The sequence below is a fragment of the Amia ocellicauda genome, chromosome 3 (assembly GCF_036373705.1).
Source record: "Amia ocellicauda isolate fAmiCal2 chromosome 3, fAmiCal2.hap1, whole genome shotgun sequence".
In the NCBI taxonomy this organism is placed as follows: Eukaryota; Metazoa; Chordata; class Actinopteri; order Amiiformes; family Amiidae; genus Amia; species Amia ocellicauda.
In genome coordinates this window covers 54379680-54406240 of record NC_089852.1, presented here as the reverse complement: position 1 = coordinate 54406240, position 26561 = coordinate 54379680, and the positions used below count along the sequence as shown (strand labels likewise).

The 26561-nt window shown below is 41.5% G+C and overlaps 2 protein-coding genes across 3 annotated transcripts in view; one reads left to right on the top strand and one right to left on the bottom strand.

Annotated features, from left to right (window-relative positions):
* The first annotated feature begins 1254 nt into the window (after positions 1-1254).
* rrp8 (ribosomal RNA processing 8) lies at positions 1255-23174 on the top strand. 2 transcript variants are annotated; one of them, XM_066699940.1, is made up of 8 exons: positions 1255-1404; positions 2165-2281; positions 5467-5701; positions 6044-6908; positions 14072-14201; positions 14585-14691; positions 15282-15378; positions 22395-23174. In XM_066699940.1, exons 2-8 carry the CDS (start codon positions 2183-2185, stop codon positions 22506-22508), a joined length of 1647 nt encoding a protein of 548 aa, XP_066556037.1. In that variant the 5' UTR covers positions 1255-1404; positions 2165-2182; the 3' UTR covers positions 22509-23174. The 2 variants fall into 2 exon arrangements, with proteins under 2 accessions (XP_066556037.1, XP_066556036.1); XM_066699939.1 differs by having other exon boundaries at positions 1267-1404; positions 2139-2281.
* Positions 23175-23658: 484 nt separating this feature from the next.
* dnhd1 (dynein heavy chain domain 1) overlaps positions 23659-26561 on the bottom strand; it is a 109247-nt gene continuing 106344 nt past the window's right edge. The window contains exon 41 of the mRNA XM_066700193.1: positions 23659-24041. Coding sequence (XP_066556290.1) covers positions 23659-24041 — 383 coding nt within the window. The remainder of the gene's footprint in view (positions 24042-26561) is intronic.

The window sequence follows — 26561 nt, the reverse complement described above, 5'->3', positions numbered from 1 at the left end:
AAAATATTCCTTAAGTCTTGACTTAAACATAATCAGTCATAGTAAAGCTGTTTCAAAATCTCATAAAGGATTTGCAGTTTTGTAATTCTCCATTCCGGCATTTTTAAACCAAGGTGCCATATGATTTGAAGGAACAATTCTAGTTCTATCTGGAGCAATAGTATCAAAAACAGCTGCTATATGAAATTTAAACATGTCAACCAACTCATCAGTAGATAAAGAATTTTCAAAGGAGGGGGAAGGAAACAATGATCCTATTACTTCAGAAAACTCTTTATGTAAATCAAATGTATGACTCTTTCTAACAACAGGCAAGGCAACCTCACATAAATTGCAGTAATGATCAGAAACAATGAGATCTGTAATACAAGACATATGAATACCTAAATTACTAAATCTAAGGTATGATTGTGATTAAGAGTAGACCCTTAAACATGCTGAGTAAAATCAAGTGTGTCCAACAGCCCTAAAAATCCATAGCCTGATTCAAAGAGGTATTAGATACTATGCCATGTTATAGTTAAACATAAGAACCCATGATTAGCATCTATAATAAAATAATTAATTAGTGATGTTTTGCCTGCTAAAGACCGAGTATTCAATAAGGCTACACTTAAAGTACTCAGTTGTTGGAGATTTAGAAGTGATAGGGATCCTAATAAGATTATTAAGATTTTAATTTGCCTAATTTGATGATGAACAGGTTTAGATGTAATAGACTATATGAATTGTGTACATAATTGTGAAGGTATCTCAGGTTCTTTGTCATGAGAGCAATCAATTTCCCATGTCATCTGTACCAGGTGGACATTCATTACGTTCAAGAGATTGTTGAGCTGCATGGAAACAGGGTTGGGCAGCAATAGTCTGCAATGAAATGCAAACAAAATAAAATGTATTTTGAATACATACAGCCTAAACCAATATATCATTTGTATGTATTTATTTTAAGTAGTCCACGTTTCTATTTGATTGTCTGATAAGTATAGCACCTCATTTACACATACTCAGACAAGGTGGGAGCCCCCAAGGTACATTATAACGTACAGCTTGCTCATGGGCAGTAAAATAGCCTATTTGTAGGCTAACTTGTTAAGAAAGGTAATTACACGACACAGTTTTTCGTAATACTCAAATACGTCACACACAAAGTATGAATTATATGGAGGAACCCAATAAGTTACTTCCAGTTCAAATGATACAGTATCAGGTTACATGTTGACCTATTCTTCGGTATCCCATAATACACCGGTGCTTTGATCTTCTTTTCTATGGTCTTTTTTCCTAGACATGCGTAGTCAAGAAGTAAGCATGGCTACCGTTTTATTATTGAATGGCGATACACACGTGTGATCAATTTGGAAAGTAGAAAATATTTGTCTTAACAACCTATCGGCCTGTAAGGTAAGCGAAACTGCTGTTTAACATTTACTGTTTTTGCACTTGGGCTCCAAGGATAACGTTTTCCATTTATATAGCTGGCTTACTAAATAACATAGGAATGTATTTTTCGATTGATAAAATATTCTCAAAATGAATTGCCCTTTTTGATCAATATAATGTTTTGTTGGAAAAATATTTGGTAATGTAAAGTAATGTAAATAGAATATGTATTTGAAGAAGAATCATTTAAGAATGTATCAATGTAAACTACCCTTGCACGTTAGCTATGTAGTAATATGACAATAAAGAAACTTAATTGTACAAATTACTTTCTTATGTTTCAATTTAATTAATTTGCCTATAATTTGTTCTAATGGAAGTTAAAAATGACAAACGGTATTTCGAATGTTTTCCGCATTTACGTAGTTGAATCGCGCATTTTTGTCGAGTTTATAAATCTTCAAAAAATACATATTTTAACTAAGAACTATGCATTTGTTTTCAGATGTTATTGATATTTAAATGAAATCACTGTGTGTATAATCCACGTATGTTGCGTGTTACTCGTGTTAGCTGAGTACAGTGTGGCTCAAATTTAAATGGGCACTGTGTCTTAAGACATTAATGGTAGCTTTCCTATATTGTTTTCTTTGTTACTGATATTACGTTTTTCTCGTAATTAAATATTACATCTATAAGTAACGCTGATATTTGAGTGTGATAAGGGCTATACATTGGTGATGATTGGTTTCCAGGTTGACGGAAGTATTGCTGTTGTCAGGAGTCACTGTGAACCAGGATGTTCGCAGAGGAGGAATGGACCGATGGCCCTACAGAGCAGGAACTGACTAAATCTGCCTTGCAGCGACAGGGACTCTCGGATAACAAAACCTTTGTAGTGAGTTCAGCAGACAGTTTCTATGCAACTTAATATTTGTTTTCATCCTTCTTCAGTCAGACTTATAATGTGTACCTATTTAGAATTCTCAGATAGTTTAATCAAGTGACATACTTTCGGTCCAAATCAAGGATTATAACAGTACACACTTGTGTAGCAGTGGTAGTTTATGTCAAGCAATAATACTATAATATCACACCATCATTTGATTTCCACTTACAAAACTCAAATAATCTTTATCACTTTTTTGATAACGCAGCAAAGACCAGAGGACCTAGTTATATCCTAGAGTATGAAAGAAAACAGAAACCCTTGCATAAAGATTTGTGGTACTATGGATCAAAATCCTTTTTGTGTAACAGATTCACTGGGATCCTTCAGTCAGATACAGCTAGGATAACCCAAAGGAGTAAGAAAATAAGAGTTTTTAAAGTGTTTCCTGGCTTAGAACTGATCCACTAGGTACAGCGCTGCACAAAATGATTATTTGACTACAGGCCAAGGTAGAGAACTGACATTGTGACCTCTGCACTATTTTGCTAGCAATGTTTACCACTCTATTGAGCTTACTCCTATTTGTCTGGCTAAGGTTCCTATACCATGCAATGATGTTAACTGACACTTCTTGATAAGGGATTTATACACCGATCAGCTATAACATTATGACCACTGACAGGTGAAGTGAATAACACTTATAATCTCATTATCAAGTGAAGTTTTGTCCTCAAAGTTGATGTGTTAGAACCAGGAAAAATGGGCAAGCGTAAGGATCTGAGTGACTTTGACAAGGGACAAATTGTGATGGCTAGGCGACTGGGTCAGAGCATCTCCAAAACTGCAGCTCTTGTGGGGTGTTCCTGAAGAACCCAGTCTTGATGCACAGATGATAACATGTATTTATTCTACATGCCAGGTCTGCGAGGGCCCAACATGGAAGCACTACAGCAGAGACTCTTAATGTTTACAAACATGAGTGCAGCTTTATAGGAAGATGACATAGCATGTTGTGACCGTTCATTCAATCAAAAGCTTCAAAAGGTGCAAGCTTTGCAAAGTTTGTAGGACACACTTCTGAAGGGAGGGAGTCATCATGGAAGCAGATGTCTTCCTGTTATGGTATACAAACTACCCGATCTCACAGTTTCTCTTTAACAATGGACAATGAGGTAATTAATCACTATAATGTAACATCTTCAGCCTTGAGAGAAGAACAGGAAACCACAAACAAACACTAAGCAAACTGGTATCTGTTTGGGTGTTCCTCTTATCATAATAAACAGAAGTCTAAGTGGAGAGAAGAATGTCCAGAGCATATCTTCTGGACAACTGCCTGTTGCTAGCTTGACAAATCTAATTTGCTCAGTCTGCATATTATTATTTCTAATATAAAACATAATACAGTTTATATAAAACATTAATAACGGCCCTTCAGTTCCCGGTCTGCAGTGGTCAGTACCTATCAAAAGTGGTCCAAGGAAGGAAAAGCGGTGAACAGGGTCATGGGCGGCCAAGGCTCATTGATGCATGTGGAGAGCGAAGGCTGGCCCGTGTGGCCCAGATCTCAATCCAATCGAGCATCTGTCGGATGTGCTGGACAAACAAGCCCGATCCATGGAGGCCCCACCTCACAACTTACAGGACTTAAAGGATCTGCAGCTAATGTCTTGGTGCCAGATACCACAGCACACCTTCAGAGGTTTAGTGTAGTCCATGCCACGACGGGTCAGGGCTGTTTTGGCGGCAAAAGGGGGACCTACACAATATTAGGCAGGTGGTCATAATGTTATGGCTGATCGGTGTATACCATCTCTAGAATATTCTGACTCAAACCCAAAGCTATTTAGTTTCCTAAGTAGGTAGGGGCGTTGAATACATTATTTGTTTTTATGATATAGTCAGTTTTCTCCAAAAGGCTTAATCTTTTATCCAGGAAAGTGCCTAGATATTTAAAATGGTCTACAATTTCAACAGGTTGGCCATTAATCATCAATGGCTGTACCACAAGGTCTTGTTTAGCACAAATGACTAGCTCTTTTGTTTTCCCCTTGTTTATTTCTAATGCACCTTCTTGGCACCATCCATGTTTGTAACACCTTTCACTTGATGTATCTCCCATCCTTAAAAGGACTACTAGGACCATGTCATCAGCATATTTATGTAAGCATATTTATCACCCGTGGGGCCCCTGTATGGATGATAAGCTGCTCGGATACATTTCCATTAATACAAACTCTCTGTAGCTGATCTGAGAGAAAATTTATTCTCTATAAAAATAAGACTACTATTGATCCCCAGATCAAGTCCGGGGTACACACTTATTCACCAATGCAGAAATAGTCCGTTTCCTATAGATTTCTGCCCTCTGCATTTGTCTCTGTCTGCTCTAATCAAGCTATACCCTCTCAAAATGGGGGTAGCTTGCTCTGAGCCAAGTTTCTGTAAAACAAATAAGATTGCTACTCCTGAATTTACAGTCGTGTTCAATTTGTAACGATAGTTAATCATTTTTATTATTCAAAGAACGGACATTAGAGTTTAATTACCAGCAGGGGGAATCTGCAAAGTTATCTTCTGAGTCGTTCTCTTGCACCACCCCGGGAACCACGACTCTTCCTCTTAGTCCCAGATCTTATTTTTTGGTCGGGTGGACTGTTTACTTATTTTCAAGCAATCCTCAGGCAAATTAAAATCCAAAATATCAGTGGTGTAGGTCCAGAGGGACAGCAGGTGCTCTCGTGTCTAAGTCTTGCTCATCAATCCATCCAAAACATTCCTGGAGTAATGTAATCGCCATGCAAAAAGCCATCCATAACTTAATGATTTCCATTTTCAATAGTTTAATTTAAAGCTCTCGCAATATAACACGAGGTAGCTTGAGTATTGATGGAAAAATAAAAATAAATTAACAAAGTGAACAAACAAAAACAAACATGTTCGAGCAAGACACAGGCTCAGCAGTGCCCCTAATTTTACCATAATGACACTGACTGAGGTGATTGACACATACAGTTGAACTAGCCTATTACATGAGTTTGCATTGATTCAACTGAAAAACTAGTTGGTTACCCTCCATACAAATGCATGCACCTGTTCTTCAGTTTTTAACAATAGCTCAGTGATGAGAGTTGAGAGTGTTAGAAACTGTGAGAGATGTGAGTGATCCCTTCTCCCCCTCCTTGCCACAGGCTCAGGGTGTGGGGAAGAAGAGCCTCTTGCGGACACTACAGGCTCTTGGCTCAGTTCCAGACTGGAGTGGCAATGGAGAAGGTGGCTGCAGTGACAGTGAGCCTGAGGAGGCCCCGCTGGCAGCCAAGAAAAAGAAAAAGAGAGTTCGCAAGCGCCCACTGTCTGACAGGACAGAGAGCAGTTGCACAGGAAAAGGGAAGGGGCCAATGGATAAAAAGAAAAAGATAGAGTCTGGTGAGTACTGGTCTTTAAAGTTGTTCTTCAAAAACAGAGTTGCAAAACACAGTTTCTTTATTATTTGGATTGTTTGCTGCTCACTGACGCACTCTACACATCCAGATTCTACGAGATCCAGTTTTCTAAAATACTAATGTAATATGGATACTAAATCCCCAATTATTTTTTCTGAAAACAAACTTTTGTGTGTGGTCATGACACACAATAGGATTGGATAGGGATATATTTATTTCTTGTGATACTTTTGCTCATACATTATCATACTGCCATGCAGTATCTTACACTGTAAGTGACACCCTTCACCCTTAACTTATATTTAATCAATGCCGTATTCCTTAGGCCACCAAAAGGTGGGCAAGCCGAGAGTACTGGGAGCTGGCCTGGGCAAGGGTGGAAATGTAATATTTCCAGTGCCAGTAGAAGGAGAGGCGGGGAAGGAAGAGGGACAGTGCAAACTCAGCCGGCAGCAATGGAGGAACAAAATGAAGAACAAAAGGAAGAGTAAAAACAAGTTTTGTCCAAACAGGGAAACAAGCCCAGCCAAAGCAGAGGAGAAGGAGGGGTCAGAGAGTAAAGAGCACTCCACGACCCCAAGTACAACCCACCCAAAGGTCAAAAGCAGTAAACCAAAGAAGGGGCCTGAAACCATTGGAAGTAAGGAGAAGAATGAAACAAACAAAGAGGAGTTGATTCTGGTTAAAAAAGGCTCAACTTCTAGTAGGGTTGCCATCAAACATGGGTTAAAAGTCAAAGCCTCAGATTCTCAGCTGGCTGAAGATGTAATAAACACCTTGGCACAGGAGGATATCCGAGCCAAGAAAAGGAGGCAGGAGGTGAGAAGACAGCAAGGCAGACTGCAGAGGTTGCGCAGGGTGCTGGAGTCGGACGCCACTTTGGCAGCCAGGGGAAGCTGTGCAGAGGAGAAGAGAGAGGAGGGGGAGGAGGAGAAGCAAGAGGAGGTGAGCCCCTCCCAGTCTGTGCCTGGGCGCTCGGCAGCCCTGCGAGCACGTATGGAGCTGCGCTTGGAGTCGGCGCGCTTCCGCTACATCAACCAGCAACTCTACACCTCCTCCAGTCTGGAGGCACAGCAGCTGTTCCGCCATGACCGCCAGGCCTTCGAGATCTACCACCGGGGCTTCACTGCCCAGGTGCAGCGCTGGCCCAGTAACCCTGTGGACTCCATCATCAGCTACATCCACAACAAGTAAGAGATCACGGGTTCAGGGGTTCCCTTAATTGGAATATCTTTATATCTGTGTGCAGACTGGGAGTCATTTTTGCATTTTGAGTTTTCATCAAAATATTTTTCTAAGTTCTTTAAAGATTATGAACAGGTGAATCTGAATTTAGTTTAATTTAATTAAGGTCTCACCTTGATAGGGGTTAACACAATCTTTAAAATATTTGAAGAGCATTGCACATACATTTAAAACCAAGTCTGTCTGTGGGAGCCAAGAGTGATGGAAGGGAGGGGTCCTGAACAATCTGACTCCTGTACAAAATAGATGTAACAAGAGTAATGTATCATAATTTCATTATTTGTACAGACAAAATTTAGAAAAACCAATATACATGCAGAAAGGAAATGTCTGTGTATTATACAGTAATTCACTTTAATACATTAAATACTGAATTTTTATAGCTATCAATTTAATGGAAGATTATTATTATTATTATTATTACTTGAAAATGACCCTGGGTATTTTTCACAGCAGGAATCTAGCTCTAGATTTTCTACCTACACCAACCTATAGGCCTAGTTTTGTGCCAGGCTGTGAACCCCATGATTTAAATTTTCCCTGCACAGATGTTTGTTCAGAACCCTTTTACCAGTAGCGCCTTCATCAGCACTAAACACAAGTAGACAGAACCTCATCTTAAAGCAATATTTATATGATCACTAATGTAAAAGCTGTTGTACAAGAATCATCAAAAGACAATCTTAAGAAACATAAGAAAGTTTACAAACGAGAGGAGGCCATTAACCCATCGTGCTCGTTAGTAACTAAGGGATCCAAGGATCCTATCCAGTCTGATTTTAAATGTTCCACTTAACAAGCTATCGACCTGTAAGGTAAGCGAAACTGCTGTTTTACATTTACTGATTTGCACTTGGGCCCCAAGGATAATGTTTTCCATTTATAGCTGGCTTACTAAATAACATAGGAATGTATTTTTTCGATTGATAGAATATTCTCAAAATGAATTGCCCTTTTTGATCAATATAATGTATTCCAGATGAGGTCTAACTAGTACATTGTACAGTCTTAACATTACTTCCCTTGCTCTAAATTCTGCACTTTTGACAATATACCCTAACATTCTGTTTGCCTTTTTTATTGCTTCCCCACATTGTTTGGATGAGTCCACATAAGCTCCTAGGTCTTTCTCATGTGTGACTTCTTCCAGTTCTATTCTTCCAATAGTGTAAATATAGTGGACATTTTTATTACCTGCATTGTAATACCTTGCACTTCTCCACATTGAATTTCATCTGCCAGGTGTCAGCCAACAACTGAATATTCCCTTTGAATAACCTGTGCTGCCAAGCTTGTATCTGCTGAGCCACCTATTTTAATATCATCTGCAAATTTGACAAGTTTGCTAACTATCCCAGAGTCCAGATCATTAATATAGATTAGAAAAAGCAATGGCCCTAGTACTGATCCCTGTGGAAATCCACCTACAACCTCACTCCAGTTAGAATTAAAATCTTGTTTACGTTTGCACATTATGAAGTTCCCTTTTTGATGTTTTGGATAAATATCTGTCGCTTCATGCTTGCTTTCACAACATCACTGATCCTGATTTACTCACTGACTTCTGACTCCCACAAGCGATTGGTATTTCTGATTCTAACCCCTTTCAGTAATAATAAATCTATGAAAGATGGATTAATCTTTATTAAAGTCTCAGAGATTGAGGTATGTACCCTACTGGCTGTTACATTAATGATCATCCAAAAAAAAATTGGCCATTAAAACAATGCAACCGTGGTTATCTGAGAATAGCACTGCCCAAGGGTGAGGGGTTTTCAGTACGCACTGGAAGGTACCGAAGACATTTGTCTATCAAAGCTGCTATTGGCCCTTGTGTCGTTACTCAAACAGGACCCTTCCACTTCCTGTTTGTATAAAAGGTGACGTCTGCACAAAGACTTCCTCTTTTTGCCGGGAGCTAGAACTCCCACACAACCTTGCAACCCTTGGAGAAGCACTGCCCAAGGGGGAAGGGTTCCAGCAGGGGTTTATCTTAATGCTCAGCCGATCGCTGCATGCCAGTACAAATTCTCTAGAACTAGTCCGTGTGGCTAGTGCATATTATCTTACGTTTTAGAGCTGTTACGATTGATCACTACTTCCGGTGTGCTAGTTTCGCGCATGCGCTACTGACCACATGCTAGCAGTCGCGTTCGGTTTGTGTTCTCCAGCCTTATGTATATATTATGTATATGTATGTATATATTATATAGGGAGTGATATTGTGGAGTTATTTTCACCATATTTTCTTCAGGGAGTATTTAAACTACAGCCAGGTCACACTGTCACTCAATGCACTTGGCATGCAAGGGTGAACTGGTCAATTTCATTCACACAACAGAAAATCATACAAAATGTGAGCACAAAGAAGAAGCAGATTAATCATTATCTACATATTTACAATATTTTTTTATTCCTTTCAGGGGAACAAAGTTGTTACAGTTGTAAATAACACAATTTGTCAATATTTTCAACAATTTTCTTTTTCTGACAATAATTTAAAATAATGACTGGATCCGAATTGGCGGGCACGTGAAACTTTGTGCAATTAACTGGGTCATGAGACTTCTCCTGACACCAAGTTTAAAAAGTCCACCAGCGGTAGGAGTACTGCGACCTCGTAGAGGGAGCTCTCGCTGACGGAATAGTAGCCACTACCGTGTCTGACAGACTCCAAGACATCAGGCGATCCCGCTCAGGGTTCAGGCCCAGAGCTGGAGCAGGACCGGGTTGGGATGCCACAGTGTCCTGCACCTGAGACCGCAAGTCAGCCTGCAGGGGAAGCTGCCAAAGCTCTCTGACCAAGAGGGAAACCAGGTCTACAAACCACAGTCTGCAGGGCCAGTGAGGCGCTACCAGCAGAACTGTCACTCATTCCTGCCTGATCTTCTCCAGAACCACTGGGAGAAGAGGGAAAGGTGGGAATGTGTAGAGGAGACAGCGTGGCCACATGTGGACTAGCGCATCAATCCCTAGGGTCCCAGACTGATCCCAAACAGAGAACCATACGCGACAATGTGTGGACTCCGCCGAAGCGCAGAGGTCCACCTCTCCCCTGCCATAGCGGCTCCAGAGCTGTTGAATCACCAGCGGGTGGAGGTGCCATTCCAACACTGGGGGGCCTCCCCGAGAGAGGAGGTCCGCCACCATGTTGGAGATGCCTGAAAGGTGGGCTGCTCTGATGCAGCTCAACTGAGGCTGCGTCTATAGCAACAGACGACGCACTAGCCAATATAGTGTGTGCGACCGGAGACCTCCTTGCCTGTTGATGTAGGCAACCATGGCTGTGTTGTCTGTCCGCACTAAAACATTACTGCCCCGAAGGGCCAGCATGAAATGACAGAGACGGAGGAGCACAGCTCGTAATTCCAGGGCGTTGATATAGAGGGCCCTGACGGGCGCCGTCCAACTGCCCCAGACTCCCTGTCCATTACAGACAGCTCCCCAACCCTGCTTGGAGCCATCTGTTGTCAAAACCACTCGGTGGCACATTGGCCCCAAGGGCACACTGAGAATTAAATTTGAAGGGCTCCGCCACCAACAGAGCGCCTTCCAGCACGCTTGAGTGACTGTCACTCGACGTGCTCTGTCACGGCGAGGATGCATCCCAAGGGACCTGAACCACCACTGCAGAGGCCTTAGATGAAGGAGGCCGAGGGGGAGGGTTTGGGACATAGCCGTTAGAAGGCCCAGCAGCCTCTGTCAAAGGGAAAACCTGACGTGGGCTCTCAACTGGAAAAGGGAGAGACGAATTTATGGAGGCAACTCTCTCTGGCATCAGCATGGACAGCATGGCGATGGAATTGAGGCACAGTCTGAGGAAGTGCACCTGCTGAGTTGACACAAGGCAGCTCTTCTCTTTGTTGACCTGAAGGCCCAACTCGGAGAGGCGGTCAAGGATCAGGCTCGTGTGGCTATGAACCAGCTCCCTGGAGTTCGGACAGACCAGCCAGTCGTCTAGATAATTGAGGACACAGAGCCCCTGGCAATGCTGCATCCATGCACTTGGAGAAAGTGTGAGGAGCTAGAGACAGGCCGAATGGGAGAACAGCGTACTTGAACTCTCTGCCTTTGAAGGCGAAGCGTAGAAACTTCCTGTGCTCCTGCGCAATGGGGATGTGAAAGTAGGTATCTTTCAAATCCACCAAGGTTAACCAGTCTCCAGGCTTGATAGCCTGAGACATGGCATGCAGGGTGAGCATCTTGAAATGCAACACCTTGATGTGGCGATTCATGTACCTCAGATCCAAGATTGGGGCGTAAACTGCCATCTTTCTCGGGCACAAGGAGGTATGGGGAATAGAATCCCTCGTGCTGCCCCAGAGGGAGCACTTTGCGGATTGCACGTTTCTCCAAGAGAGCGGCGCCACACACTGCAACGGATCCCTCAGTCGAGTCCACACCACACCTCTGAAGCGGGGTGGACTGTAGGGAGTAGCCAACTGTTATTATTTGGAGCACCCAGGAGTCCTGGGTGCGGAGGTGCCAATTGGAGAGTTACTGGGGGGTGTATGGGTGGGCCAGAGACTGCTGGAATGCTTCAGGGCCACGGCCCGTCCTCTTGCCGCGGCTCCTGGCGTTTGGCTTGGCTCTACTGCGGCAGGCCTGGGAAGGCCCCTGCCTGGCGGTGAGTCGCTGGCGCAGGTCAGCAGGTGGGCGGGGCTGCTGCTGCCTGGGGGCTGGCCTTCTAGGCCCTGCAGGTTGTCTGTGGGCCTGGCCCAGAGGTGCTGCTTGGGGGTACACTCGGGTGAGCTGTAGCAACTGCTCTCTCTCCTGGAGGGAGCATACCAGTATGTCCTCCTCGGACGGTACAAATGTGAACCCGGGAAAGATGGGGGGGGCATCCATCAGCTGGGTCCTGTCTGCGTCAAGGTCCTGTCTGCCACCACAATGGCTGCCAGGGAATGGCCATTCACACGTGCCCCATGGTGCATGACTGTCACCAGGAGGTCTGTCAACGCTGCCAACTCCCCAGTAGGCTGTCGGACCATGAGGGCCTTGCATCCGGGGCCTCCACAGCTGGGCGATGTAGAGGGCCAGCAGGGACTCCATATTGTGGAGGAGGGCCATCTGGGCTCCAGCCTCATAGGCTTGGAGGAGCATCTTTCACCCTGCACTGCTTGTTAGGACAGGACAGGTTCCTTGGTGTCGCAGAGAGCGGGGGGCAAGGACACCAATGCCAAAAATGGTGGAATTCACCTTGGGGAAATCCACCAGCCCCACTTCCTGCGCACCCTTGGTTCTGACCCCGCCTGCCTGTGCTTTGGCGGGGGCCGTCACCAGGTGGTCCCAGGTGGAATGCAGCTCCGCCAGGAGGTGAGGCAGTACCGGGAGGGCCCGTGTGTGCCGCTGCAACCGCTCCTCTCTCTCAAAGAAGAGGAGAGGGAGGGGGCCCGGGGACGCCTCTCCACGGGCCTCCCTCTCTGTCCCCTAATTGTCATGGCCAGCGGTGGGACAGAAGCCCTAGCCTGACAGAGGAGACAGATGGGCTAAGGGCTAGGTGGAAAGCAGGATCCACAGAAGCCCCACCCTTGCTTGGAGAGGAGGACAGCCTGATGACACGGCGGCAATGTGGGCTTCCAGGACATGACTGGGACCCCGCGTGCGCCCGGTCCTGGACAGAGGGGGCAGACCACATCACGGGAGGAGGAGGAGGAGGAAGGGGTCTCTCCATCCCGTCAGTGCTGTGCTTGTGCACTGCGATGTGAGCGCACAGTGAGTGCTCCAGTCAGCACGGGTACCGAAGGCACACCAGCAGCCGAGGTACTCTCGCGACAGTGGGTCTCCACTAGCAAAGCAACACAGTGGGAGAGGGGCACTACTCACACGTTACGTCACTGGGGCACTGGGTCGAAAAAAACCAGGGAACACTTCTACCAAGTTGTGGCTTTTCTTTTGTGGCAACAACACAGGAGGTCCCGAGGTGTAACGCTAAGCACCGCCACAGTGCGCCGAAGAAAGCACTGCACACTGCAAGCGCCATGTGGGCCATACAAGCCTAATCGCACCACATGTGCCAAGTGGGGTACCGGGGACACTGGGCGCCACGCTGGTCGAAATCCGAAGGGCTCATGGTAGAAAAACCACCAGCCAAACCGGGGCTTAACGCACCAGAACCACTACACACAGGAGTGAGCGCAGCAGAGCAAAATCCAATAAACCGGAAGAGCGAGACCTCCTACAGCCACAGTTGAGGGCTGTAGTGCGGGTACAAGCCGGCGGAGGAGCTGCTCTCACGGGCGAGGTCTCTTACGACAGACTGAGGCTTAGGCCGGGTGGCCAGCCTCGGCTATTACTGCCATTGCGTGCACTCTCGCTGTGAAGGAAAAAGTCCTGTGGACAAAAACCAACACAGCGAACTAGCCTGAATAATAATAATAATAATAATATTAATATCAAACGACTAGTAGTCGTGTGAAAACCGAGATGAACCGAGGCACCGACGGACTTCCAAAACAGCGTGACTAATTTCAATAAAATTAAAATAGCACAACAACACACAGTGGGTGAATGGTACTATTTGTACTACCAGACAGCCGAAAAACGCAATTTCTGTTTTTTATTCACAAACACAGAAGCTCTTACCTGTCTTCACGTACCAAGGCAAAGGGCAAAAAGAGTAAGTCTTTGTGCAGACGTCATCTTTTATACAAACAGGAAGTGGAAGGGTCCTGTCACAAGGGCCAATGGCAGCTTTGATAGACAAATCTCTTCGATACGTTCCAGCGCTCACTGAAACCCCTCCCCCTTGGGCACTGCTGCTAACTCAAAAGATAATCTTCAAAGTTCCATTTGAATAACATTAGTTTCTATACACAGTCAGTGTTGACTCTCACCAAATGAGAGCATTAGTTTGAAACAAATGGAAACAGCCCACTTACTGGTAACAGTTCTAGCAGCAACCTTGAATTTCAAAAAGTCAGTCTGAGAGAAAAGCTGGTTACACTTAGTGCCACATCCTGTATAATATGTAAATAATTAATCTCAGGATTGATGTTAGACTGAATTGATTCCCAGCAAGCCGAACAGTCATGATTGTTGGCAGAATGTCTTCTAATATCAGTCAGTGCTGTGTGTTCCTAAGCATGTTCCTGGTTTGTGTTTCCAGGCCTGCTTCTTTGGTGGTTGCAGATTTTGGCTGTGGAGACTGTAAGATAGCACTCAGTGTGAGGAACAAAGTGCACTGCTTTGACCTGTCTCCCATCAACAACCTTGTCACTGTCTGTGACATGGCCAATGTATGTATGAACCTCTCTGTGGGCTGCCAGTGATTATTTCATAATAAAAATAACTTTCATTGTATTCTGTTGAATGAGATGCAACAACATTTCTATCTCACAAACTTGTCAGGGAAGCAACCGAAAGATGAGGAAAAATGTGAATCGATAAACTCATAACTTTTAACATTTTCAATGGTAAACTACCCTTTGTTTTGAGTACTGAACAATGCTGGGTCCGGCCTTTGCCTGTCCCTAAAACATTCTGGTTTGTTTTCTCTTTGCAAACAAAGGCTTACTGCAATACTTAAGCATGTGCAGTTCAACCATGTGAAGATGGTAGAAATACACAGTCCTCCTCTGATGTCTCCTTTTCAATCTCTCCATAATCCCCACCCTTTTAGGTCCCTCTTCAAAATGACTCGGTGGATATCGCTGTATTCTGTCTCTCTCTCATGGGAACCAATATCAGTGATTTCTTGGTGGAGGCTAACCGCGTGTTGGTAATGAGGTGAGAAACGTTCCTCTCCAGTGGAGTGGAGGTGACCAGAATAAAAGGAGACACCTGAGAGGCAGACCATGCTTTACTGCTACCTCTATCTGTTAAGCCCTTTCAGTGTCATTGTAGAAAGTGGAGTCATGTGGTTACCAAAAAGTTTCCATGAATTAGCTTTTTATTCTGGGCCCTTGTGTTTGGGGAAACAGTGTCCTGTGTTTGTATGTTCCAGCTCAGCTCTTTGTGGCTGCAGTTATTCACTAACTTACATCACTAGAATGTAATTATTTGACATAATCGCATTATTAAGGTTATGTAGTACAAAAGGTAGATAAGAGTGATTTAACAAAGATTGGAACATAGTACCAAATATGTAACAGTGTTCAAGCCTATGTTGCTAAGGAGCGATGCCAAACAATCAATTAGAAGAAGCAAAGCACAACCAGGGAATAATAATCAAAATAATAAATAAAACAATATGACCTACTGGGTGTGGCGCAATGATCCAAGTCACAAAACGCATTATTTTCAGTTCAGTGTGTGTATATCTGTAACAAATAAATACAAAATATCCCATACCATCTCTCTCTACTCTGTCTGTACAGGGGTGTCCTGAAGATTGCTGAAGTAGCCAGCAGGTTCCAGAATGTTCGAGGGTTCATCAACGCATTGTCCAGTCTGGGATTCAATTTGATGTCAAAGGTAAAACGGCCAGGCATGGTTGACAGTTTTTGATAGGGCCATGTATGTTTCTTTAATCATATCAATTAGTGATTTGATTATTACGAAAGTGTGGGCTTTAGCATGTTCAAAAATAAATAAAATGTTAGTAAAACGTTCTGTATTATTTAAACAATGAAAGAATTTCCTTTCAAGTACTGATCCCAGAACATTTTGTATATATATAATGTACTGAAATCAGGAGATTAATGTAGATATAGCTTAATGAAAAGAGAAAATAAAATATCATAATCTACTTACAGTGGCTCTCAAAAGTATTCACCCCCCTTTTGGACTTTTCCACATTTAATTGTGTTACAACATGAAAATACTTATGCATTCAATTATTTTCTGTTTTGTATTTGTAATTAATTTAGAATTTTGCAGATTATATTTTTCACTTTGACATTATGGACATTTTCTGTGTTGATCAGTGTAAAAAATCCTGATTTAAATCCATTCTGATTTCATGTTGTAACACAATGAAATGTGGAAAAGTTCAACGGGGGTGAATACTTTTGAGAGCCACTGTTACTGGGTTCCCAATGCATTATTAAAAGTCATTAACACTAGAACCTCCAGGATTTCAAACGACATACAACCGCCACACCCACACAGTGTGCAGCTACATTTTAAAACTGCTTCGATATAAAACATACAACATAATATTTTTATTTATGAACATCACACACAAACTTTTCCTAACAGAAACACTGTATTTACATTGAAAGTAGTTTTTTTTTCTTATATTTTCAAAAAATAGCTCATACATAAATATGAAAAATGAATAAAATATAACAATAAATGTCTGTAAATGGGTAATGAAAGCTTTATGTACGTATACAATTATACAATATATAAAGAACTAGTAAAAATTTAAAATATAACGCTTCTGAAAAGGCACATCAGTTACACAGTTGCTGTCTAATTGGTACAATTGACACAGAAAATTTGCTTCTCAATCTTACCAGTGTATTTACCACAAATGGCCTTATGTTCCTTCCCCACTCATTTTAGATAACATATTCATAATGCATGAAGCCTGCTACTATAGTAGTGAATAATAATCTTCAGAAGAATTTGAATAAGATGTTCACATTCCTAGAGTTTTAAAGCTGACTCTCTGTTCTTCTTTGGACCTGGTTAAAGCTGACCTGGACCTGAAACAGCCTCCCTCAAACAGTATAGATTCTCTCTCATTTCAAATATATACCTTATCTCTAAGGCTCTGTATTCTGTTGTTTCACTACATCTTGTTGTTTAACAAAACTTGCTGAGTTGGCATCCTTGACCAAGAGGTTATTCATTCATAAAGTCTATGTAGTAAGTAATTTTAAATCTCTTGTTAATTAGTTACAATTTGCTTAGTAAGCTTGTTTGCACCAATCAAGAAGGAAATAACTGTCTTCTCAAGTCAGGCTCCCCTGCAGCTGCCGGAATAAAGAATCAACCTTCTGTTACACACCGAGTCTCTTGCTATTTTCTGCAACTCTTCAATGTGTTCTTATTGAAACTATTACCACAGTATTCATTACAAAATGCCACCAACGCTTGTACCCCATTCATACAAATCCGAGGTAAAATAGACTACCTCCGTTGCAGGAAAGAAATGTATCGGCTTTGTAGACGGGTTTCCCCTTGCGAACCTTTCATTTCTAAACAATACACCATATGTCAAATTGGTGGCCTTTTATCCTGTGTCTAAATAGGGTATAAGTCTTTTCTTATTCAAATATATGGAAAAATAACTTGTATAATTAAAATTAGCTGAAATTAAAAGCCTCAGCAGAAGCAACATTTTTATTTAATTTATGACAGGGTAGAAAGTTACAGAAATGTCAAAACATCGGTATCAGCATCAGCTAATTATGTTATATGAACATCGGCTATCAGTATTGTGACGGCCCCTGTGTGATCCAGTGAGGCCTCTCTGTGGGAGTGATACCTCACGGTTGTTATGAGCCAGGTTGTGACAGTATCGGCCAATAACTTGCTTATCGGTGCATCCCTAGTCTTAACATTACTTCCCATGTCTAAATTCTACACTTTTGACAATATACCCTAACCTTGTCTGCCTTTTTTTTTATTGCTTCCCCACATTGTTTGTATAGAGAAAGTGAGGAGTCCATGAAGACTCCTAGGTCTTTCTCATGCTTTACTTCTAGTTCTATTCCTCCCATAGTGTAATTATAGTGGACATTTTTACTACCTCCATGTATTACCTTGCACGTGTTCATGTTGAATTTCATCTGCCAGGTGTCGGCCCACACCTGAATATTATCCCTTTGAATAACCTGTCAGGGTCACGGTCATGGAAAATCCTGGAAAAGTAATTTGGGGAAAAAAAGGCCATGGAAAGTCATGGAAAATGACCAAACAATTTTAAGTCATGTAAAAAGCTATGCATATACACAGTCAAACCCATTTACAACATACATGGGATATTATGTACACTCTGATACAAAGTAACAGTTTCATGGTGCAGAATAAAATTTTATTAAATTCTGTTTAAATGTTCCTTTTAGTACGTACTCTGTAATACATGTGGTTATTACGACCATCATGGCCCAGTAGTCGAGAACGAGAAGGCAAAGATCAAAACACAGGTCATTACAAAAATAGGAACAGTGCTCAGAAATGACTCTAAAGAGAATGCAAGACTTTGTGAAGTGCCTGAGCAACAGAAGGGAATATATACTGTGTAGAGGGAAGCAGGTAGCAGGGTTGTGAGTGCTGGACCAGTGGGAAGAGGAGGAGGATGGAACGAGTGCACATGGGTTGGGAGGAATGTTAATCGAATGATTGATTCTGGTGCTGGGGAATGTGAGAGACGGGGTTTAGTATTCAGGTGACAAGGACCTCTGGTGGTGAACTGAAGTAGGGTGAAGTGAAGCTGTGATAGTTTCTCAACCCAGGTCCTGATAAACCACCGTCTCTTCTAATGGTCGCTCACCTGCACTTTCAGCTGTCAGTTATTTAAGCAAACCTGTAATTGAACAAATTAAGTGATTAATCTGAAATGTCCTGTTATTTTCAGCTCTCATGTGTTGGTTGATAATTCCATTTGAGGTTTCATTTAAACAAGGGAGCGCTCTGTTAAAACAAAAAATAGCAGACACAGGTGTTTGCCAGGACCAGTGTCCGTTGCATTTAAATTAAGTAGCCAAATATATGATATGCATATTTAGTTAAAACCAAGTAATTAATAACAATGCATATTGTTCTATTCAACAGATTAAATTTTATTTCAAAACCATAAAGTTCTACAAAATTTACCAATATACACTGTTTATCCCTAAGCTCACATTTGCTGATTTTCTTGTGCCGTTTGCACTGTCCTCAATGCCACAATGCTTACCAACCCTTGTATGTGAGCCAATCATATAGCACGATATTAAACGCATGACCTCCAGCAAGCATCTGTGTGAGTTCTACACTGCAGAACAGCTTTGATGTGAGTGCTGACATGATATTGCCGTAATATCAAACAAGCTTGTGAAGTGTTTCATAACAAATAATTACCAATAAGAAACTGAAAATAATATTGAGTGTGTTTAAAATTGGGTATAAATCAGTAAAATCCAAACTCCTCAAATACAAAAATCTGGTAATTTATTGTTAAAAACATTATTTATATACATGTTTTTAAAGAAAGAGAAAAATAATAATCAAAAGCTTCAAGTTTAAATCAAAGTAAAATACTTATTTAGCAGCATACATACCATTTGTATATCGTAATGTTTAAATGTATGTTTTTATTAATTCATTTAGCTGATTTATAGTAGTTTATATTCAAGGTAATTCAGAATTACTGCTACAATTATTAACATACATACTGTTAATGTTGTTTTGTATAGTTTCTACTGTAATTAACATTTATACTACATATACATTTACATCTTTGTGTACTCTTTATTAGTTGATGGTAGTTTGTTTTATGTGGGTGGATTGGATGGCTGTAAGGGGAGGAGGAGGCTGTCATGACAAAAGCGGATTATGTGGTTCTTTCCTATTGTATTTTATCAATATCCTCATTATTTTCTGTGTGCATTTCCAACTTCCCAGCATTTTGTTGTAAGCAAATAAATAATTTAGTCATGGAAAATCAGAAAATTATCATGGAAAAATGGAAAAGTGATGGATTTGCATGGGGACCTGTGCTACCGAGATTGCATCTGCTGTTTTTTTTCAGTGAAAACACTTAATCTATGGAATTGACATGTAGTGGACTAAACCTCTTAAGCTTTTGGTCCCCCAACCATTTTCACTCCCCACCACCCTCGGCATTCTGAAATGGGGGGATACTTGGTCTGAGTCGGAATAAGAAATCTCTGAAAATACTGACAGCTATTGATCAGTCTACTGATCAAAACTAAACGAAACCGGTTCGGTAGAAGCAACACATGCCAGTACAGAGCTCAAAATGTCAGGAATTAAACGCACTCTTTACAGTGTACTAATACAAAACTATTTTTTTAAATCGACTGAACTTCTGTGTTTGATAGAACATCAAATGTGATATACTCGATTACTCGTTAGGGTGAGTCACCCCCCCTTCTACATCTGCATGTGCCATTTCCCCCACGGACAGCATTGTGACATGTGACACTAAAACCTCGTCTGTGGAGTTTGTGAGATTGACACAGCCATGTAGCCAATAAACTCGGCTTTCGAATGATATGCGGTTTCAACGGATATGCAATACTCTGTACACATTTGTACTCTGCACAAAAGGTTTGCGTAATCAAGCCGTACAGTATCATTAAGTGCGGGTACAATCACAGACCGCCTGGTTGACCCATAAAGACAGCAACTAGGCCTAGTTTTGGATTTGTAAGTAGTATTATTTGGTTATTTGTATTATTTCATCTACAGTTTTGTTTGGCCACTTGGGTATGTGTTTAGACAGCACCTGGACACATCTCTCAAAAGCCCTCGTAGACCCCTGGGTTCTGTTTGTTCTACCGGCAAACAAATTGGTACAGTTGAGCAGAAAAATCTATTTATTTTTATTATCTTGTGTTATTTGTATTGTTACTCCAAGCTATCCTATAGAAAATTCAAGCGATCCTTTCAAATGATACCATCCATATGTGTTATGGGCTTTTGAAGAGGTTAATTAAATACATAAGAAAATAAATAAATATGTCAGCGGGGGTGGCAATGAACGGTTATCAGATCCCCTTGTCGATTTCGTGCGTCTCTTCTTGACTTTTTACCCATTCAGCTCTTTAACTGCGCTCCCCCATAGAAGGCCTTGCAGCCACACAGTTTGGGAACCACTGACTTAGTTAATGGCCACAAATACCAGTCATAATTATGTTGTGATTTTATAATGCGTCTGAACCTAATACATTTTTCACAATAATTATTACTGGTTTTAGTTTAACTGGAGTGGCTACAGAGACAGAAATTGTAATACATTGAGAGGAAAAAATTACAATCTAAACAAATTGGTCATCCAAAAGGCAGGACCCTGGTTATTGGGCAAGGGGGTTGGGAGCACTCTTAAAAGTCAATGAAAGTGTAAACAAAAATAATCTGTATTGCACCTTAACTTTGATGAATTATAGATCCAAAATAAATGTTAAGTTGGACATATGTGTTCAGTGTTTATATGGGTATGCTGCCTACATTCTGGCAGAGTTGGGGCCAGTGGGCCAGGCTGAGTGTTCTGTGTCTAAATGGCACTTTAGCTTTGATGGCTTCATGCTTTCCTTAGCCAGTGTTTCTCTACACAAAACACACTGAGGTTTCTGTCCATCTTGTTTGTCTTCAATGTACGAAAACCCATACTTAATATAATTTGTCGTATTTACATTTCGAGGCCATGTTGACTGAGGAGCGCTACCTTAACTCAGTGAACTTCTGTGACAATGTTAGCCTGGTTACATGTGTTTTTTAAGCAGATTTTTAACTGTGTCACTGGTTAGTGTGTGTTGTGTTCTTTGCTGTGATCATCCTGAAGATGGCGCTGTAGTTTTGATTGACACTTTGACATTTGTGTTCTAGAATGCGTTCACGGGTCATGGATGTGAGCATATGCACCTTTCAAAATAAAAGCGCACCATCTTAAATTCGGTAAACTTATAAAAATAGAAATAAAAGTTAGACTTTTTGACGGAGCCGAAGCACACGTCCACGACCCACTCCACACCAGCTCGCGACCCACTCCACACCAGCTCGCGACCCACTTTTGGGTCGGGACCCACCAGTTGAGAAACACGGGACTAGGCTTAAAGTGGTCCTATGGACAGATACTCCAATCTCCGCTGTGGAGCTTTGTAGCACCTTCAGGGTTATCTTTGGTTTCTTTTTGTTGCCTCTCAGATTAATGCCATCCTTGCCTGGTCCATGAGTTTTGGTGGGCAGTCCTCTCTTGGCAGGTTTGTTGTGATGCCATATTCTTTCCATTTTTTTAATAATGGATTTAATGGTGCTCCGTGGGATGTTCAAAGTTTTGGATATTTTTTTTATAACCCAACCCTGATCTGTACTTCTCCACAACTTTGTCCCTGACCTGTTTGGAGATCTCCTTGGTCTTCATGGTGCCGCTTGCTTGGTGGTGCCCCATACTCAGTGGTATTTCAGACTCTGTGGCCTTTCAGAACAGGTGTATATATACTGAGCTCATGTGACACTTAGATTGCACACAGGTGGACTTTATTTAACTAATTATGTGACTTGAGAAGGTAATTGGTTGCATCAGATCTTATTTAGGGGCTTCATAGCAAAGGGGCTGAATACATATGCACGCACCACTTTTACGTTTTTTTTTTTTTTTTAACGTTATTTTTTTATTTTCACTTAAACAATTTGGACTATTTTGTGTGTGTCCATTACATGAAATCCAAATCCATTTAAATTCCAAGTTGTAATGCAACAAAATAGGAAAAATGCCAAGCGGGGTGAATACTTTCGCAAGGCACTGTATAGGACATTTTCTCTGCTCCCCCTACTTCTACTGTGGTGGCTTACTGGGTCTGCTCTCTCCTCAGGACACTGAGAACACCTACTTCTACACCTTTGATTTCATGAAGACAGGGGAACCTGAGTGGAACACCAAGAAAGCTGGTCTGGAACTAAAGCCCTGTGTGTACAAGAAGAGGTGAGGACTTGGGAAGATCAATCAATGTGAAACCCAAAGGAGTCTACAGGCTGGCTGAAGACAGCACACCACAAAAATAAATGGAAAATTATTAACTACTTCCAAAGCTACCCAGAAATAACAATGCCTCTCTCTGCAACTGCACATACAGCTTCAAATTGCCACTAAACCTACACAATCACCCGTGATTTTATTAATGAAACCATCCTGCAGTATAAATATTTTTGTATTTATTGAGGAATTGACATTTAAGCAAAATGCAAATTATAGACATTGACAAATTCTAGTAAAGGTTTATTAAAGTCTTACAAAATGTAGTTCAAACTAAAATTATATATATTTTAATGTCTTTGTGTACTATATTATGAAATGTACTACTTATCTAGACTGATAAACTGTCAGCTGTGATTTGAGTGCTGAAGTGTCAGGGAATGCGTTGGTGTTATACCACACCCACCCACCATCTAGTAAGTACATTACCTCATATATGAACTGTTCTCAACAAAGTGAGGCTTGTTGGATTGGACCACTTAGATTAATGTGATATGTGTTATGGAGAGTTGTCTTTTATTATCCTGCCAATACTTAATAGAACTATATTTTATAAAGGAGTGATAAGGATTATGCTGAATAATACACAGTGTTCATTTAATAAATACTTTTACTTGCATTGACTTGTTTTAAACTATTGAAAGTTCTTCCTCGCCTTTAAAGAAAAGGAAATGCTTATTATGAATCTGCTCCTACAGAAAATAGAGTTTAGAATTAGAATTTAAAAAGATCAGAACCTTCAGTCAAGCATCACACCCCACTTAAAAGTGAGCAAGACACACAATCAGCAGTAGACTTGGGGTTTGCAAACTTGCATCTTGGATATCATAAAGGTTGGAATATGGTTCCAATGTGGTTTCGCTGCAGAGAGCAATTGCATGGTGATACAAAATCGGAACACGAATAAATCTCTTAATTGACAAACCATTTCCTCTGTTAGAAATATTATTATTAATTAATATTATTAATATTATTTAGTATGTAGGATTTGATTCATGGCTGCTTTAACTGTTACGTTTTTATTTTGTTATTTTGACTAACCAACTAAAAACTGAGTTTATGTGTAATAAGTCTAGGTTGTGCTATTAAAAGATACCAGTTTGTTAACATTTGGTCTGAAGCGTGCTCATGATTCGCACTCGCCTCAGTGTACAGAGTATGGGGTCAAGCTTGGCCATCAGGGGGATGTGAGTGATGATGTCGTTGTCCCTCAGGCTGTCTCTCTCTGTGGCTGTTCCTAGATAGACAGGGCAGTGGTACAGTGGAGTAGAGGAGAGACTGTCTGCCTCTCTGGGGAGCTCTGTCTCAGCCCTGAGCCACACGATGGGCAGCGTGCATGGCTTGGGTGACAGTGTCTCTTGGACAACGCCCAGGCGAGTGTCCCACAATGCGTTGTGCAGCTGCAGGCCTGTGATGTAGGCCCCGCTGTGTGGGGGAGATGATGGATGGAAAGTGCTGCTCATGACCTGTGTAGAGAGGAGAGGTGCTTTCTCAACACACACACACACAAGTGCAGCAGAGATCCCATTAGTCAGCCTAGACCAGTTACTCTAATCAACACACTGGGGAGCACAAATGTAAAGTTCTCGCACCTGCCAGGCAACAATGCACTCTTTACATTCACCAGCCACAATGTGTTGTTTTATATTGATATGTACATTTATTTATTTGGTTCCTAGATTTATGAAAGCTTTGATGAAAGTAACTGGTCTGTCTCAATGTTAGGTTTTTGTCAGCTTTTATGTATGTTGGAAACAAATGCCAAATATGTATGTGAAATGTGCCAGCTTCATTTTCCCTAATGAAAGAAAAAGCACAATGTTATAATTTATCTCTATGCAGATGCCCTGATGTAGGGTGTTGATTTGTGAATGAAAACTCAAAATTATTCAGCTGTGGCCAATTCTCTACCATGACTTAAAGGTTTAATAGGTTGCTCTTTCTGAAATAAAAATGGTTTTCATTACGGTATTGTTTGAACATGTCCATTTCATGCTTAAGGTTTGTCAAATCCTCAGCAGAACAAAATGTGTGTAACACGCTATAAATTCTGCGTGGAAACAAGTAATCTTGTAAGGGTGACATTAGTCCGGCTACATAAATGGATCGCCAGTGTTCTCGGTACTTGTTGTCAGTGTGAGCTTAAATTTTTCCATCAGATGAAAAAAACAGGTTACATTCGAACAATTTGCAAATTAAATTCACATTTTGAGATAAAATCAAGTTCAGACCACTTCAAATGCTGCCCATATGAATCCTATGGTATTGCTGAGAAATTATATTACTATCAGTTGGTCTGCCTATCAAAATTCTATTTGATCCAAATACTCATTACATAATCATACCTACTAAAAAGTTCTATGTCCAAAACCAAGATGCCAACAACTTTACCATCCCGTGGTAAAAAACAAAAAATCCGTAAATCATGATATGGTATGACAATAATTCATAAGTGTTTCTACTTGAAATATGAGTGAGCTGAAATATGTTAAGGTGATGCTAACTATATGTTCGTTTTTCAGGGTGCAAGCTCTAATTACTCTTGTGATACATCGAGGGTATCTGTGTCAAGCAGACACCGTGTTTGGATAGCAATTGTGATTCTCAAAACCAAACACTTTTTTTAAACACGGCACCAAAAACTGTGCAAATGGAAATAAAATCGTGCATGTCCACAGAAACTAATTGTTACTTAATAACTGAAAAGGCATCAGAATCAAGCAGTATGCATGTTTGCTAGATACATGATATCATATACACTCACCTAAAGGATTATTAGGAACACCTGTTCAATTTCTCATTAATGCAATTATCTAATCAACCAATCACATGGCAGTTGCTTCAATGCATTTAGGGGTGTGGTCCTGGTCAAGACAATCTCCTGAACTCCAAACTGAATGTCTGAATGGGAAAGAAAGGTGATTTAAGCAATTTTGAGCGTGGCATGGTTGTTGGTGCCAGACGGGCCGGTCTGAGTATTTCACAATCTGCTCAGTTACTGGGATTTTCACGCACAACCATTTCTAGGGGTTACAAAGAATGGTGTGAAAAGGGAAAAACATCCAGTATGCGGCAGTCCTGTGGGTGAAAATGCCTTGTTGATGCTAGGAGGTCAGAGGAGAATGGGCCGACTGATTCAAGCTGATAGAAGAGCAACTTTGACTGAAATAACCACTCGTTACAACCGAGGTATGCAGCAAAGCATTTGTGAAGCCACAACAAGTACAACCTTGAGGCGGATGGGCTACAACAGCAGAAGACCCCACCGGGTACCACTCATCTCCACTACAAATAGGAAAAAGAGGCTACAATTTGCACAAGCTCACCAAAATTGGACAGTTGAAGACTGGAAATGTTGCCTGGTCTGATGAGTCTCGATTTCTGTTGAGACATTCAGATGGTAGAGTCAGAATTTGGCGTAAACAGAATGAGAACATGGATCCATCATGCCTTGTTACCACTGTGCAGGCTGGTGGTGGTGGTGTAATGGTGTGGGGGATGTTTTCTTTGCACACTTTAGGCCCCTTAGTTCCAATTGGTCATCGTTTAAATGCCACGGCCTACCTGAGCATTGTTTCTGACCATGTCCATCCCTTTATGACCACCATGTACCCATCCTCTGATGGCTACTTCCAGCAGGATAATGCACCATGTCACAAAGGTCGAATCATTTCAAATTGGTTTCTTGAACATGACAATGAGTTCACTGTACTAAACTGGCCCCCACAGTCACCAGATCTCAACCCAATAGAGCATCTTTTAGGATGTGGTGGAACGGGAGCTTCGTGCCCTGGATGTGCATCCCACAAATCTCCATCAACTGCAAGATGCTATCCTATCAATATGGGCCAACATTTCAAAAGAATGCTTTCAGCACCTTGTTGAATCAATGCCACATAGAATTAAGGCAGTTCTGAAGGCGAAAGGGGGTCAAACACAGTATTAATCCTTTAGGTGAGTGTATATCAATAAAGAGTGTTTCCCTGTATTTTGCAATATAAATATT

Excerpts from the sequence above, each read along its gene's own strand:
- rrp8 (XM_066699940.1), top strand. The coding sequence starts at position 2,183 with ATGTTCGCAGAGGAGGAATGGACCGATGGCCCTACAGAGCAGGAACTG. Across the intron at positions 6,909-14,071 it reads ATCAGCTACATCCACAACAA|GCCTGCTTCTTTGGTGGTTG; the intron begins GTAAGAGATCAC and ends TTGTGTTTCCAG. Across the intron at positions 15,379-22,394 it reads GATTCAATTTGATGTCAAAG|GACACTGAGAACACCTACTT; the intron begins GTAAAACGGCCA and ends CTCTCTCCTCAG.